At 26.5% G+C, this 18,665-nt stretch overlaps 1 protein-coding gene across 2 annotated transcripts in view; it reads right to left on the reverse strand.

Annotated features, from left to right (window-relative positions):
• Positions 1-10,383, reverse strand: part of ss (aryl hydrocarbon receptor spineless) — a 173,790-nt gene extending 163,407 nt beyond the window's left edge. For both annotated transcript variants that reach the window (XM_088183218.1, XM_088183217.1), the window contains exon 1: positions 9,844-10,383. In XM_088183218.1, coding sequence (XP_088039344.1) covers positions 9,844-10,052 — 209 coding nt within the window. In that variant the 5' untranslated portion in view covers positions 10,053-10,383. The remainder of the gene's footprint in view (positions 1-9,843) is intronic.
• Positions 10,384-18,665: the final 8,282 nt, after the last annotated feature.

Genomic DNA, 18,665 nt, shown 5'->3' on the forward strand with positions numbered 1-18,665 from the left:
AAGATAGAATAAGTTTTTTATTTTCTTTTAGAGATAAAATTCTAATTTTTATTAAAAAAATAAAGCTCTACAGATGTGTATTTCTAGATATAAATAAATAAATTAATTACAATTATTTACAGCTGCTTTTACTCATATGCCTTATTTTTTAAGTACAAACTATTTTAAAATACTTTTAATTTTGTTGGAATAATATATAATTATCATCACACTTTTAAATAGGAATATGCATTATGATTAAGTCAAATATTTAACGAAATAAATTATGCTTGAATGATGCAATAAGATGATGGAACAACAAATGCCAAATTAATTATCGGTAAGCATAAAGCATTCACAGAAGAGATAAAAGTATAGCTGATACAAGCATATGATTAAATATCAATAAGCTATAACATATTATTATTAAACATTTAACTTTTAACCCCACCCCTGCGCCGATGTTTCGCTCCGAAGCGCCATGCGGCATTTTGGTAAAAAGTCTGCATTGTGTATATCGCCGGTAACCCACACACACATACATATGTGTGTATCGTTTTTGACGAAACGGTCGCATTCGGCTCTGGTGTTTGATCAATAAGCAAAAAGCCATAAACAAATATACGAAGCGATCCCCGGTGAGCGCGGCCCCAGATTTATTGCGCGCATTTCATTTTTCATGGCTGAACTTTTCGTCGCCAACTTTGCATATAAATCTCTTTATGTCGGGGTTGAAAAAATACAAGTATGTACATATATATCCAGTTGATATTTTATCCGGACGGAAAATTTAATGGCCGACCAAAGCCATAAACTTATGGAAAAAATGACGCGCCACCATCCCCCGTTTCCATCATTAATACGTTGTATTACTTTACGACTTTGCCGAAACGTGTATGCTGTATATTATGAATGTGTGTATCATATGTGTGCATTTGTATTATAATATATTCATATTTGACGAGGTAAATGATCGATAAACAAATATGCTTGCTTGGGAAAAAGCAGGTTTTCATAAAAAAAGTTTATAGTGAAAAAAAATTACGCCATTAGGCACAGGCATTATATATTTCATCATAATACACTAGTAAATAAAGTAATTTGTGCATTAAATTCAACATTAAATGCTTATACAAATCAATAAATAATTATAGTAAATAAAATTCAGATGAAAATATTTATAAAAAAAATTAAATTACACCGAACCAATAATTTAAAGGATTTTCTTACATATAACAGTTACTTAATTTATAATATGTAGATTTTTTTCTGTCATTAATATTTTTATACAAATTTTTATTTTCTAAGTAATAATTTTAATTTTGACAATAAACTTAAAATTAACTACATTTTTATAAGAAAATTAAATATCCAATGATACAACATAAAAATTGTATCTGAATAAAGCTTTTAAAGTATTGAAAATTAAAATTAATTAATATAAATTTAGTGCTGTATAAAATCAACTACTATACTATTTTTAACAGTAGTCGATTACATATTCTATTAAGCTAGTTGTAACAATAGATCCCAAACTTTTTTGTTCGAAGCATTATTTTTATTACAGCGTACTTTTACGATCTTTCGGAGTTTTCTATTTGCCGTATTAAATATTCATTTTTATTTTATTTTATTTATTTTTGTCTTGCATTAAAAATATGTTTTATTGCATTGCATATAAAATATGTTTTATTGCATTGCATATAAAATATAAGATCACGTAGTAGTTTTTTTTTTAAACTAAAAAAGAGCGGAAATTTACACTTTTACTAAAACAGCTAGTTAATTTAACTAGTAAATCACAATGAAATTAATATTATTGTATTATATGTTTTATTTATTTTAATTACAAATCTGATCCATCTGATTTAACAGGCTTTTTTATGCGTCATAATTGATATTACACAAACAAATATAAACATTTAAAAAATGTGAAATTTTAGTAATTATTGCCTTATTTTATATTATTTTTATGTGTTGATTAAGCGGACTTTACACATGCTAATTTATAAAAGTTTATTGTTTATATGCATATATTGATAAATATACTTATAATTTAATAACTTAAATTTATAATGATTCATATCTATTACTAGATTACTTTTAAAAAAACAGTATGAATAAATATTAAGAGAATATAAAAAATACCAAATGACAATTTGTGTGATTTTGTAAACAATAACATTATTGTTTTACAATAATTTTACAGTATTACTATTGTACTGTTATTCTCAGAGCAATTCATTAAATGAAATGAAGACGACATATGACTGACGCAAATTTTTCATTGTCTCTATCGGGTTTAAATCCATATTATATTACAAAACAATCAGCAATTAATTACTTCAACATTTGCAAATATAAAAAAGCAAATAATTTATAGTGTTTATATATAAATACACATTATAATAATAGAAAGCAAACAATGCTATGCATAAATCACTATGTGAAATTAACACATTTATTTATATTGCTCAATAAAAAGCATAATTAACTATATGGCGTTTATTTATCTGCATTGTGGGTATATAAAATAAACTACATATATAAAAATCTTTTGTACTTTCTCACGCGTGCGATAAATACACATATATCCACCAGATGCTTTCGCAGATCGAGATCGCCGGCCATTACGTGGACAAAGCCGGTCCATTATTTTGCTATTTACGTCAAATTAGGTACACTTCATATAATTGTTCGTCCACCGTGACCCCAAATAGCAACAATCTGGGAACAATATCTTTAAGTGCTCTCCCGGTCGTCCGTTCTTTGGTTTATATGGTAAATGGGGGAGAAACGAGATTTCATAATGTATCCCATCCTATAGCGATTGTTAAGCCCTCCAGTATATTGAAGCTTAATTTATTAGCGGCTATCAATTCAAAAGCTCGCGCCGTATGAAGCGGAGCTTTCGGGTTATTCGATTGTAACATGACATTTCCGGATAAATGGTTCGGATACGGACAACTAAATAAAAACACCATTAAACGTTTCATTATAAACATTTAAGACTAATGTATTATTTTCAAATAATATACAATAATAATAAAATATTATTGTTTTATCATATAGGAAATCATAAGCCTAAAGTGTGAATATATTTATTAATAACGCCTATTATTTTATTAGGTTTTTTAATTACTATTATAAACTCAGCATTTTACGATTATAAAGAATATTAAAATTTAATAATTATATTTTACAATATATTAAATGCAAATCGAAGACTATAAATTTAATATTACTTTTATTATTATTGATATCTGATATAGATATTTATTAAAAAATAATATTAAAATTTTACATAAAAATACATATATTATTATGTATAGTTTTTAACATTAAAAGACTTATAAAACACACTTTACATAATAATGTCATAAATTAAGAACATAATCAAATTAAAATTAATAATATAACCAACGCCCTATTTTTCGTCCACGAACCATCGCGCGTATGAATACACTCAAAGTGACACACCGCAGGGCCTTTATTACTAAACCATAAAAGTATATATTTTTTGTGAAATTGATGATAAAGTTGACCTATTCGCGTATGGATTAATTATTTATTTTTAACCGCTAAACGCTCTGTTGTTGGCAAAACCAGCCGCAATAGCAAAATACTGCCCAGTGCACACACAAATGTTTTGATTGTGACAATAATTGCCTTGTCTCGCTTGCAATATGCTTCCTGGCAAATGGTCCGCAGTTAATGGCCCTATAGGGGTGGCTACCCCTGGATGTATGCGAAAACGATATCGCACCCCTGCACGACCTAATACACACACAGTCGGGGGGCCACTACACCAATTACAGTCGTTAAAACAGTTAACTATCTTAGTATTTTTTAAAAAAAAGCTATATCTACATATCATATGCTGTCTAGATACAATCTATATAGCCCTATTCGACAGAAAAATATTTTTTATTTTTTATTTTATGTGTAATTCTTGCTACGCTTTCAACTATTTTCGACTAACAAAGGCTCTATATTTTTATGAATATTTTTAAGAAATAATTGTTATATGAATTTTCTTTGTATTTGCATATTTTATAACATAGATTGTTCGTATGGCACATATATAATTGATTTATGTATGCATTTCTAATGTGACGCAGTGAGGTCACTCGCTATAATTTATATGCTTCATAAAGCCAACTATTGCAAGCACTCTTTCGCGTATTTTCAGCATTAAAAAATTAGAAACTACTCACAAATACGATGAGTACAAATCGATTTTTTAATTTATAACATGACATTGAAATTAAAAATGAAATCATAAATAGCAGACGTGCATGGAGTTCATATAAATTATAAGTAAATTTAGACGAAAAGCAGACTATTATATTAGTTTAAACTATTTTTCTACAACATTAACTGTACAAATTAATATTTTATTAAACCTTTTAAATAAAATTTATCAAATATGTTTATTTATATATGTAACCTTACACAATCGTTCTACAATATTATACTAGCTGCGGTACCTCACTGCGGATAGTGAGGGACCGACAATTATATTTATTAAATTAGCATATTGTTGATTTAAAAAAAGTAAATACTACTGTTTATTTAATAAATATATACATAAATATATGACTTGACATAAGATCAACCCATAAACTGCAATAGAGCAAGTCCAAGACTTCTAATATAATTAATAGTTTGCTGATTAAATTTAAGAAGTAGTTTAGATTTGTGGTTAGTACACATTTTTTAATATTATCATTTTACATAATAATTATTTGATTCACAAAATTAGTCATTATAGTCGTTTCAGTCCGTTTCAAGTTTTCTTACAATCTTATAATATCACTGGATAGATTTTAAGAGTTTAATAATTAATGTTAAATATAATATTTTTAAACTGTTGATTTATTTTATCAACTATCCAGTTTTGAAGCAACACTAAAAAATATGTCTTTAAATTCTACATTTGTTATAATTGCATGTATTTTACCATGAATGCCATCATGGCATTGGGGTAACTTTTTAAGTCATGACAGTCAGATATGTTATAAAAAAAATCTATACGTAGATTTATTGGAATTGACTTTGACTTAAATTGTTTGTTGAATACATAGAACTAATATTTTTCTATTATTTTTATATTATACTATTAATAAATAGCTTAAACATGTAAAAGCTTATTTTAAAAAATGACATTGGTTGTTTTAATACCAAGACACAAGACACAAAAATGTTTTATTTTTATATATTAAAATAATGAGAAATAACTATTATTTTAATTTATAGAAAAGGACTTTTTTATATATAATATTATTTATAAACATAACCTAAAATACATGTTATCTCTATTGAAAAACATTGATAATATCTTTAAAATAATAATAATAATAAATCGAGCGATCACTGGAACGAACCTGTGATAAGAAGGCAGGCAATATTTTGTGTCTGGGCGTTACCGCGGCGGACCGTTTAATTATTTATCTTTAATTAAAATTTAACCGGTGAAGATTAAAAAAGAAAATATTTGCCGTAACCCTTTTAACCGGTCCCGCGAACGTTTTAATTCCATCGCGCAATTTCGAATTAGTCATGTAATTTAATTAATCAATTAACGCCGTCGCGGTTTAATTTCAACCGCCCGGTTAAGCGATTATTTCGTGGAAATATAAATAATTGAAATACCATAAGGGACACAAGCGATGTCTAGAATCGTTATAAATTAAATATGCACTATATAAATTATTATGGGAGCGTTTAAAATTCACGATCGATCCGAGTCGAAACGCATGGCTAATTCGCGAGTGTGTCATTCTCTTTTCGGACCCTACCAGTGTTCAAACGCCCGCCCGCCGTATCTCCACATATCATCGCGATAATTATACTTTTATATAAAAAATATATACATATATGTGAAAAAATAGTTTCGAGATTCATATATGAACTAATAAGCCGGCGGGCAGGTGCGCCGGTCGGAAGTCGGACCTTCAAGTGACTAACAGACCGTCACCCTATGACCACTAGGGAACGTTGACACCGAGTCGTTTTATTTAATCCAGGGACTATATTATAATGTTGGATTATTTAACAGTAAGGTTTTAATTTTGATAATAATAATTCAGTCTTATCTCATTTCATTTTTGACTAGAAAAAAATCTGCCTCTAATACTCATTCATGCATTGTACAAAGTTATGACTATCTTAAAAATTTTTTGAACTGTAACATTCTTTACATTTAAACACAATAAAAAGGAAAATTGTAGTAAAAGTCTAAATGCCTTAGTATATAAATATATACAATGGAATCTAATTACTTTGTTAAAGGTTTTTGCATTTTTTCTTAACATATCTTATTTTTTTATTAATACTACTCTTATTTTATATCTTTAATTTTATTTTGTAAAGAAGAAAATTGTTATAATCTAGCATCTCAGTATATGTTCTTAATTTTGACATTAATATTTACAAAAAAATGTTTTAAACAGTATATTACGTCACAATTCATAGCTATCAGAAAACATTTTTTTTTTGCTTATTATAAGAGTTTTTTTTTTATATATGCGCTATCTAATTATAATTTGAAATCATGAGATTGTGAAAAGCTTAAAAAAACGCAATCCGTAAAGAGCAATTGAATTTTTAATTATATAATAATTACTAATTTTAATCTCCCAACAAATTAAAGAATACAAAAACTTCTTATGAGTTTCAAACACAGGACTTTGTCATCGGTATTAATAATTGTTAATTTTAATAAAATACATTCATTGTCGATATATCACCATAATATTAGACTCAAAAACTATGTTCAACCTTTATTTACTAAAAATAGTATAATATTTATATTAAAGTGTATATGTACAACAAAATAATATTTTTTAGTAGCCAGAGTCATTGAATCTGGTTTAAGACTAGATTAATAAATAATTTATATGTACAGTAATATGTTTAGGTTATATTGTAATAAAATAAATTATTGTATATAAATACATATTATATCAAATATATCTATGCTTTTCTAGAATACAATGGAATCGTACCTTTAATAGTATGAAAAATATATTTTATCAAATTATTTAATTTAATGGATATTGTATTATTTTTATTAAAAAAACAGTGCCTTAAAAATGTTTATCCATGTGAGATAAGTTTCGCCCAAAGTATATAATTAGTTAAACAACTAAAGAAAAGCATAAAATTTATTTAAGGGAGCAGAAAAATCGTTTTATTTTTTAGCAAAAATAAAACGGTTTTGAATTTTACTATATATTTAGAAAACATTTAATATCAAAGCATTAAATATATTTTATTAGAAATAGACTATGTTTTATATGAAATATGTAATTGGTTTACTTTAAAGTAAATATTTTAGACTACTACTAATTGGAAAAAGCAAATAATATGTTTTATAGAGCAATTATATATTTAAATTTTTGATAAAAAAATATTTGTAATATTAGATTAATAATATGATAAAACTATTATTTAGTATATTAGGCAGAAAATTAGTAAAAAATATATGATTTAATAATAAATGTAACCAAACACACTTTAGATATTATATAAACATTTATTTTCTATTTTAAATATATAACTAATATAATCTTAGTTTCTTTTGACATATAAAATTATTTTAATGTTTAGTAAATATAATTGTATTTAGGATTTAGTGCAATTAAATAAATTATAGTTTAATATTATAAAACATATCTAGAGCTTGAAGCTAAACTGACAATATTTAAAAAACATGTATTATTATCGAAGCTTTAAGAAGCCTTAATAAAAATGTATTGTAATATTTTATTTTGAATAAAATATTATATAAGTAAATATTGAACCAACTATCACTAACTTTAGAAAAAATGATTACATCAAACAGTGTGTTTTGTCAATTTTTTTTTTAAATATTTGCTTACATAGAAGTTGAGTATTAGATATTTATGAGTATTCTGTAAATAATATTTGAGAATTTTTTTGTCTCAAGCTTGCCTAGATAAATAAAATTAAACTTAAAATTTAATAAGCACACTTAAAATACAATTGATTTTTATTAATCAGAAAATCTCTGTAACTTAAAGTGTGAGCCATCAAATACCAGTTTTAATTCTTGAGTGATTATTTATCAAATAATTAAAATTAAAATATTACTTTTTTTAATTGTGCATGAATCGAATAATTGGGTTATATGTCGTGACTCTCTACCGATATGATAAAAGTTAAAAATTTTAAAGGCCACCTTACTAAAAATTCATTAGTTTGATTAGAAATTTTCAAAATATAATTTAAGCTGCGATAAAATAAATTTACTAAACAAAGCCTAAAATGAATTTAACTCATTTTTTAAATAAATTTAATAAATCACACTACATATATAATAGATTTTTATTAAGCAAATCAAACACTTAATTAATAAACAGCATATTATTATAAATCTACCTTTTCTCTTAAGACATTTTAATAAATGTCTAATTATTTATCAAATAACTTTAATCATTATTAAAATCATAGTTTTAAATGATTTAACGCAAATTATTTAGAGGAACTTAACATATTTAAATTCACTGTTTCGAATAAATACTTAAATATATTTGAACAATTTTTGCTTTAATTTATTTTCATCATCATTAATTTATTTTCATCCATAGTAGATTTTTATTGAATGATTTAATCACTTGCTTAATAACAAGCATAGGTTTTATACCACAAGAAGATAAGTATATTATGATTATTGATATGTATCTATCTATGGATGTCTATAAGTCGTTTTAATTAATAAATAAGTACCTATCAAATATTTTCAATCATTAATCAAACCATAGTTTTAAAAGGTTTAATGCGAAAATTGAGTATTTGCCACTAATAATATTTAGGGCAATTGAAAATGTTTAAGTTCGTTGTTTTAAATAAGTACCAAATACATCTTAACAAACTTAGCATCGCGATGAATATTATATTGACTAAATAAAGCTAATTAATTTGGCAAGATTAAGCAAATATTGCTTTAAATTAAATTAAATAAAGCATACTTCATTTTTATTTAATTTTATTTAACGCTTGACATATGTAAGATAAGTATACATTTTTACTTTATGCTTTATGCAATATAACAAGCTTGATTCAAAGCTTTACATCTTATAGCAAATTATTGAGTAATTATTTATCAAAAAATGATTCAATTCGATTTTGCGTAGCGTGGCACTTCATTGATATAATATTAAGGACAAAGTCTCAAGTTCCCTATTAGAAATATTTAATTAACCATATCAAGCTAATTAGTTTGTTGCAATTAATCAAACTTATATTTTTATTAAAGTAATTGAATCACACTTAAAACACAATATGGATTCATATTTATTTTATTATTACCGCGTAAAGAAAATATATTATTATATTAATAAATTGAATTTAAAAATTACACTTTATTGGTTACATACGATGGTGTAGCCCGGCACGCTACTGATACGCTATTACTGCAACAATACATAAGGCGTGGAATATATAAGGAGCAATGTTATTTTTCACTTTAATTTATTCTGAAATCGGCTTTTACTAAATTACTAATAATATTATTTTGAGTTCGCTTCAAATTTTGCTTGGTAATGTTTTTGATGAAACGTTCTCCCTATTATTTATGTTATATATTACAGGTAATATATAGGCTTTGTCAGATTGCAGCCAAATATGAGTCATCCAGTCCATCAACTTTCCTACCGCACCGCACATTTTCGCCCCAAAAAAACGCACTCGCCCTGAGCGCTCCGGACGGAAACCCCGACACCGCAATTACCCACATCAATTTGCAATAATAAAAAGGCTTTTATGCAAAAACGTAGCTATATATCGATCGTAGTGTTTGTATGTATGTGTGTATGTATGTGTGCAAGGGTTGGTTACCTTTTTCCGTTGCGCCGCCGCCTCTTGGTGGCGTAGACGGTGCCAAGGTTGGCGAGGGCGGCGGGCGGCGCGCAGGGCGGGGGCGCCGGGGGCCCCGGGGGCTGAGCCCCGGCCCCTCCGCGCACCCCCGCGCCTACCGGGGCTCCCGCCCCCGCCACCGGAGACCTTCTCACGACGATCTTGGAGCACGCCTCCAGCCCCCGCTGCATCCAACTCACCCCCTGCTCATGCCTATCCAGAGCTTTCGGTAAGATCAATTTCGGTAATCCATGGCGGAGCTTTTATGTGTATATATCGTATATACGCTACGACGAAAGCTTCACTACAATTCAACACTGCACGAGATCGATAATACGCATCGCTTTCCAACGTGTATAATAAGTCCGCACTCGCGCAATACGAATCAAATAAACTTGCGTTATTGGAATTCGATTGTTTTTTTTAGTGGTGGGGGTTTAGTGTTATTGTTTTATTTTTGGGGTTAGCGCTCGGTTTTGACGTTTGGTTAGTCGCGGTCCGGCCGACGAGCGACCCGCGTCGTTTCCGAGTGGCGACTGGCGACGGGTTGTAGAGAGCGGCCCTGGGCGGAGCGCGCCTGAGCCGGCCCTGGTGGATCTCGACCAATGGGAGAGCTCCGTACACCTGCCAACATGGCGGACGGGCCCCCCGCCTCTTTTCGCCCGCACCCCGTCACTACGCCCCGCGCGACTTATCAATGAAACTCGCTTTTACTACGCGCGCGACGTAAAAATTCATAATTCAAAAATTGCGGCGTGCGTGAGCAAAATTTTCGCGCGGAAAATTCTATGCAATCATTTTAGTTTTTATTGACGATATAGGGCTGCTTACAAATATAAATATTATTCAAATTAATAATTTATGCAAAGGCTTCCAAATTTCTCGGGAATTGTTCATATATATCTGACAGGTATTTGAGAGGAAGTTTATCATGATACAACCTCAAGTCAAAATTATGACATTATTTATATACAAATAAACTTTTGCTTTTAAATAATCGATTTTATTAATAATTTAGCTAGTGTTCATTAATTTCGATTTTATTTGCTTGTTATCTAACTATATAATCTGCAAATTGTAATAGATTTTTTCAATCAATAATGAACTCTAGTTACCATAAGCATTAATAGTTTTTAAGACTGAATGAAATTGTCAAAATGATTGAACATATAATATGTTCAATTATTTTGACAATATCCGCAGGCCAAATTTTTTTTATTTTTAAATTCTTTAAAATACCAATGTGTGTTCTTTTTTTTTTAATACGTATAAGATATTCTCTGAGCTGAAAATAGCTCATTATTAGAAAATTTTCATTGCCAGATATGTACGACCTATCTCGATTTTAATTAATCATCACGATATTCATCCGTGAGATTAGGAAAATCAAAGTAAATCTAATCTGTGATGATCGACCGGAATTATAATTATATATTAATCAATAATTTCGATCTTTCAGACACGATAGAAATTTAATAGCACTAAGATTCGTATGGAATTCGAACCCATGTATTTCAGGTCAATAAGACTTACACCATCGAGTTGCACAGTTGCAAGATATAACCGCAAGTGGTGCTCCTATTGCTTTCCAATCCACCGTAACGTTACGCAGTTATAATTTGGCAGTGTCTTTAGTCATATAATTTATAAAAAAATAGTATTAGCTACTGGTGTTATTCTACACTAGACAGGCATATGTTAAAATGGGTCTAATTAATTGTTCATAAATTAAAATTTTATTTTTTATGGTTAACGTGCTTTTTTATTAAATCTTAGTCTAATGGTCGCAATGGCGGCAAGCCCTTTAGAGCGAAGTTCCAAAATATGTTTATTAAATTTAAGCTTGGGGTCAATGTATTTAATGCTTGTTTTCCATTTTACGTTATTGCCTTTTTTATTTAGGAGAGGTAGTGGCAGAGATTATCTGTCTATCTATTTTCTACTGATATGTCACTGTCCAGGGACGTCATTTAAGGGGGCAGTAGGTGCATTTGCCTCCCCTTGAATTTGGACAGAAAAATGCATGTTATTTAATATGAAATACTTTGAATTTTATTAAAATCTAAATATTAAAAAAACTACCATTGACTGGCCAACTTTTGCTCTCCCATCTCCCCAATCCACAACCAGGAAAAAGCTTAAATGACATCCCTGATTCTAAACCATAAATTTTCAAGCTATCAGGTTATGCGTCATTTAATTAAATACTATGAATTTTATTGAAATAGAACTATTACAAAAATCTGAAATGACATTTCTGATTCTAAATCAAAAATTCTCGGGGTTTTTCTTAAAAAACAGTCTCGAATCTATTCCGTAAATATTTTGTAAAATGTGTCATAGCAATGAAATCCTATCTGATACCTTTTTACTGTCCAATATATATAGTTTTACGATTAAAACATAATTTATCTAGCTTTTTCATACGTAATAATATGTATATTTTTTATAAATATAATTATTTATTTACCACCCCTGACCGAATTGCATTGTTGTGTAAGAGAAATCGATCTTTTAAAATGATCAGTGTGGAGACGTCGTTTAATCTTCGTGCAATTTGACAATCTATGGCCAAATTAGAAACACGTATTTTGCTTCTTTTGCTATATTCTAAAATTTGAAAAAAATAATCTATACTTTCTGCATGCAAAATTAAAATGAGCTTAAAAAAAATATTTGGAAAAAAATATTGACAAAATTTTTAAATTAGGTAAAAGAAAAGTTTTTTTTTAATTTCTTATACAAAATCTATAAAAAAAAACATCATATTCTCTAAAATTTACGGGCTTAGTATATTTTACGATTTTATCATATAATATATCTAAAATTGCTCGACATACATACGTGTCTCCAACAAAAACTCTTGATTGTAATGGTTTCGCCATGATTTTATTTGGTGTAGTTTATTTGATAATATATTTAAAATTTTAGAATTATACACCTATTTTATTACGCGGTACGTTATCAAAATTTCATAAGAAGGGACAGACTTCAATCCTTTAATTAACAGAGTTGATCTAAGATCATTTGATGTACAATAGTAACAATAAATTAAAAATGATCTCGTGATACATTTCAATCCAGCACAGTGTTTTATATTATTACCTATTATTTATGATGGCTTAGTAACTGCTCAGATAGAATATTTTAATAAAAGAAAATTGACAAAAGTGAGCCCAAAAGTTTTATATTTAAATATTAAAAAAAAACTATATGAATCTTTTCAAAATATTATAAAATTAAAATAAATTAATTAAAAAATAAGTAATAAATTTAAACAATGAAATCTGATTTATTCTCGGAAAGTCGTAAGATTTCATTTGTAAATGTGTTTTTTCTACATTACAAACACTTCTATTTTATTTTTAAAATACAATAGAAGTTACGTAGGTCCTTGGCATTTTGCTTTTTTTTGCCTAATTAAAAAGGAAACCATATATAAACCATAAATAAAATAAAAATAAAATATAATTACAATTTGTTTATGCAAATTAAAAAAATATCTATAAAATGTTATTTTACTCAAAGTATATTTACTACATATGGCACTGTAATGAGAATTTTTTCGACATTATGGTAATATTTTATTTGAAGAAAAATATTTCTTTTTGAATTAAATTCAACCATTTTTAATATAGTTTATTACTCTAAAATCATTGCTTTTTACGTATTATATTATATTGGCTAATCCAGCGTTTTAATATAATAACATACATCGTTAATTTAGCTTGTTTTTAAAAAATAGTAAAGCTGTAGTTACAAATATTTAAATTCAACAAAAGCAAACAGTCGATTTATTTATTTTTTATTGTTTATTCATTTAATACTGGTTATTAAAATTCGTAAAATATATAGCAATTTAAAGCAATAAACTCGAAAAACGTGCATTTTTTTCTATCGCCATTTTTGTATTAGAGGATTTAAGAAATTAAAAGTACTTAAGGTCATTTGCAACTTAAAAAATAAATTTATGTACAATTATATTGGTAATTAAATACGACAATAAAAATAATAATATTATATCGTGGAATTAGTTCATGCTATGATTTACTTCACAAATCGAGAATCGCCTTTGGTTTTTAGACTTGATATTTCATACAGCATTTTAGAAACTAAATAATGTTCTAATCTTATTTTTGGATCTTGCCAAGAATCGGATAATCATTGTCTTAACCAAACTTTGGATCAATGTATATTTTTATGTTGACTTTTTAAAAGTCTTACAAAAATATTCAAGATTTTTATTAACATGTTATTTAAATTTATGTTAGATATTTGTTTATTTTAATTTATTGATTTTTTAACTTAACGCAACACAATTAAATTTTAATTTTAAAAAAGTTATTTTTATATACTAGAATTATTCTACAATTTTTTGCAAAAATAAAACATTTACACACCAACTCTTTTAAAATAATTTTGTTCTAAAAATATCAATAGTACTCCATTTATTCTTAACACTCGATGCGACGGAAGCTATGTAATATAGACTAAATTATTGTATTTAAAAAGATAATATTCAATGTGTATTTTATGTTTGTAAAATTTTGTTTATATGTATTTATTTTCACTTATCTCGTACTTTTTTATATGAATAATTTAGTTTTTAATATAAATACAATCATTATCAATAATTCTATGCTTCAGTTATAATTTATTAAAAAAAATTTGATACGTAATTATAATAGTAAAACATATTTTTATTATTTAATTTTATTATCATACACAAAAATCCTTCTTATCAATGATAATAAAAGACGAGTCTAAAATTAAAATATTATATATACTAATAATTGTACACATACTTTAAAATTAGATCATTTTTTACCAATTATAATATTTAATAATAATTTTATAAATTTAACAAATTATTCCTTGAAAATACAAAAAAATAATATTTAGCTAAATAAAAAAATCTTATTAATAAATATAAATCCAATTCCAGAAAATATACCTAATTTAGTACACAGAATACCATCTAGCGGCGACCGACAAAAGCGCTTACTAAAGCTCACCTGCTATTCACCTGCCACATCACCACCCTCTATCGACGTGCTTTTTCCCCTTACCTACCCTTCTTCCCCTACGCACCTATTTCAAAAACAAATTTTCATACCAGTTTATTCCGAGAAAGTATATCTAATATTTAACACATTAGCAATTATTATTGAATTAATTAAGCGAATCAGAAGTACACGTTCATAACTTTATCAGCCAAGATCTTAATCAAAGCACGGCATTCTTCTTTATAATATGTGATAATGCACTTTTTTTGTTGTTGCCTAATTTGAATATCCTTTTTACCTTGCCTCGTCCGCGTATTGTGTTTCATACACGTTATTTAGTAAACATTATTAGATCCGCGGTGCAGCGCAATTACGCTCAATCTTTTTTTCCATATTTTTCAACATGTTACCTTACCATTGTGGCTGTATTTCGAATCACGCTACCCAGTTGTTTTACATAAGATAATTACTTTTTCAACTGAATTTACGTTATTAGTATTATTACCGATCGCCGACTGTGGACGTTTATATACCTAGATCTTTATATTATATTATAAAATTATATAAAGAAGACTAAAAAGTAATATAAAATAGTTCTGATACCATTTTATTCGTCACACGCAACGAGAGAAATTAAAGTTTTATTTCTTTATTAAAATAAATTACCCTGCTTGAACCTCTATTTTTAGAGTTATAATATAAAATGAAAATAATCGTTCAATACTTAGAATGTGTATTATAAGATATTGACTCCCATTGGACGATTAAAAAAAATATTTTTATTGCAAACATTTTCTATTTGATTGAAACAATCAATATCTCAAAATTGTAAATAGATTCGTACATTAATTTATATACTTTTTTATTTATATTTTAAAAAAATTATTTTAATGATTGTATTTTCATATAAAAAATACCTTATATATAAATATATACGCTTATTTCATATATATTGAAAATCATATATTTTATAATATATTGTGTTTCAAATGTAAATCATTTGTGTATAATTATTACATTAAAAAAATACATTTAATTTTATTTTATTACAAATTTGACTATGATGACTTGCCAGGTTTCTCCAATGTGCCATGATGACCATTATACAGCAATAATTTACCAATCAAATATTTTATAAAAAAATATGGTGCAAACCTAAAATAGATAGGCACAATCCAACATATTTTTTACAGCTTCTCATAACTACCGGCAAAAACATCATTATTAAAAATCTAGGTCACTTGTGCAAGAAGAGCTTTCTTGAGTAATGGCGTCCTGGCCGCGACAATCAAGAATTACGGTCGCAATTGCGACTCTTTGGCACCCTAAAGTTCGCAGCCGAAAGTTGAAAGCCTAGAATTCTACTAATTTTTATCATAAAATGGAATTTATTTCATATGATGCATTATAAAAATACTGATATACACAAGTAAAGCCAACATATTGGAAATTAATAAGATAGAAATATTTTAGAAAAATAGTCTACCAAATAATTTATGTTTTTTTATGTTCTTAAAAAATAATTTATACTATTTTTTTAATATTTTTATCGTAAATATTTTAATTTTAGATAAATATATAAATTAATGAACATGATATAAAGTATTTTTTTTATTTTGACAAGCAAGTTTTTAGAAAGATATTGATTACAAACTACTTTTTTTGTAATTACAGATATGTAAAGTGTATTTTTCTAATAATTTTACATAATTATAAATAGTGGCTATTGCGAAAATTTTGTTTTTTCGCATTGCTTCCCATACTTTTTAGTATTACAAGTAAGGATTTTTACCTGAATATTCGAATATACTCAGTCTTTTTCTACAATTCGATGCTTGAATATTTAGACAGCTAAAAAAATAGTATTCGTAGTAGTTTTTAATGAAATATTTTGTGAATTATAGTAAAATTGGAGGAAGTTAAAATCTAAAGTTCATAAGTTAATTTTTTAAAGGTGGAAATTTAATTATCTCTTCAAATCAAGATATATATTATTAATTTATATAATTTTCAATACATATACAATTTCAAGATACATAGTTTCCAAAAAAAACTTAAATGCAACTTAAAGCCAACATAAATCGTTATTGAGCTAGTATTTTCAAGAGCAGGAAAAATGAAAAACATTTAAGAACCATTTTTAAAAAACGAAAAGTCCGACGCGTTGTTATATTTAACATATGTTTTTTTATGATAAATTAGCTTATTTTTCTAATTAAAATATTAATGTGCAATGTAATGTTTGTTATTTATTTTTAAAAAATTATTTACATACTATAGAAACTATTCATTTCAATTTTAGAAAAAACATCTTAAAATGTTGCTTTATTCTTGCATGCTATAAAAAATATTACTCTATTATCGAAAATTAAATAAAATTTGAGCTGATTTATAAGTAAAATTCGAGCTTACAACATTAACATTATTATGTTAATGTTGTAAGCTCGAGTTTTTTTTTTCTTAAGAAATATGTAACTTTTGGATTATTTGGAGACAATTTTTTACCTGCGTTAAATATTCTATTAGATTATTTTTTAAATACATAAGTAAAAAATAAATGATTTTATTAGGTAAAATTATTTTTCTATCTTCAACATTTTTTTTTAAATATTAAGTTTTAAATATATAATTTTACATAAATTTCTACTTTTGAAAAAATTTGTATAGATGCATTTGTCTGCGCAGCATTTTTTATTTTGTTTAAATTGGCCACGTAATGAGCTTTTTAAAATTTATAAATGAAAATAATATAAATAGTTGGCTGGCCGATGGATTGCCTACCTTTTTATTATTTTTTTTTATTTTTTTTCACATAAATACTTTAAGTTCTAACCTATTTTGGCTAACAAAATTTAAAAAAAAGTAAGTTTTTAAAAAATGTTTTAAAACGCATTTTTATGTAGTATAATTACTTCCAAACTATATTTTGGCAAACACTATCTTACTGTCTCACAAAATAACTATTAAATTTTAAAACATTGTTGCGTAACGTATTTTATTTTATATAAATTAGTCGCGCAGGGAGCTTTTTTGAATTTATAAAAAAAAAGTGTATATATAGTTGGCTCGCCGATGGATTGCCTACTTTTATTATTTATTTTTTCAAATTTATTTTTTCAAATAAATGTCTTAAGTTTTAACCTATTTTGCCTAATAAAATTTAAAAATCAAGTTTTAAAAAAATGTTTTAAAATGAAATAATAATAGTACAGCTACTCCTAATATTTATAAATGGATTTATATTTTATTAAACTATTTTAATATTAAATACAAATTCGCAACTCACAGTTTTTCAAACGCTATCACAAAATAACTATTTAATTCTAAAACATATATTTCTACAGCAATACTATTATTGAAACTTAAGCAATTATATTTTTCAAAAAATAAAATGTAAATATATTTATTTAATGATTAGTTAATAAATATGTAAACTATAAAATGCAGCTAATTGTAATGTAGTAAGTTACACAAAAAATATAATGATCGCCTTAATTTATATTTTAGTTCTTACGAAATATTAATTCAACCCCTCTTAAAAAATGCACAAAATAAAAATTTCAACGTCGGAAACGTCACGACACGCCATCATACAAAATTTCAAAACAAAGATGTGCATTTCAAAGCGTTGTATAATTCGAACGGTAAATTTACATTATAACCGGAATACTTCCTTGAGAATTTTAAGAAGTTGGCTAAAAAAATTATAGAAATTGCCAACTAACTGTTTCGTGCTCGCCGCACAGAATGTTAAATAACCGATATATTTATAATTAGCAATGCAAATTCTTTCGACAT

This window comes from Plectrocnemia conspersa, unplaced genomic scaffold, assembly GCF_051122295.1.
Source record: "Plectrocnemia conspersa isolate PC_06_02 unplaced genomic scaffold, ASM5112229v1 ptg000003l, whole genome shotgun sequence".
NCBI classification, from domain to species: domain Eukaryota; kingdom Metazoa; phylum Arthropoda; class Insecta; order Trichoptera; family Polycentropodidae; genus Plectrocnemia; species Plectrocnemia conspersa.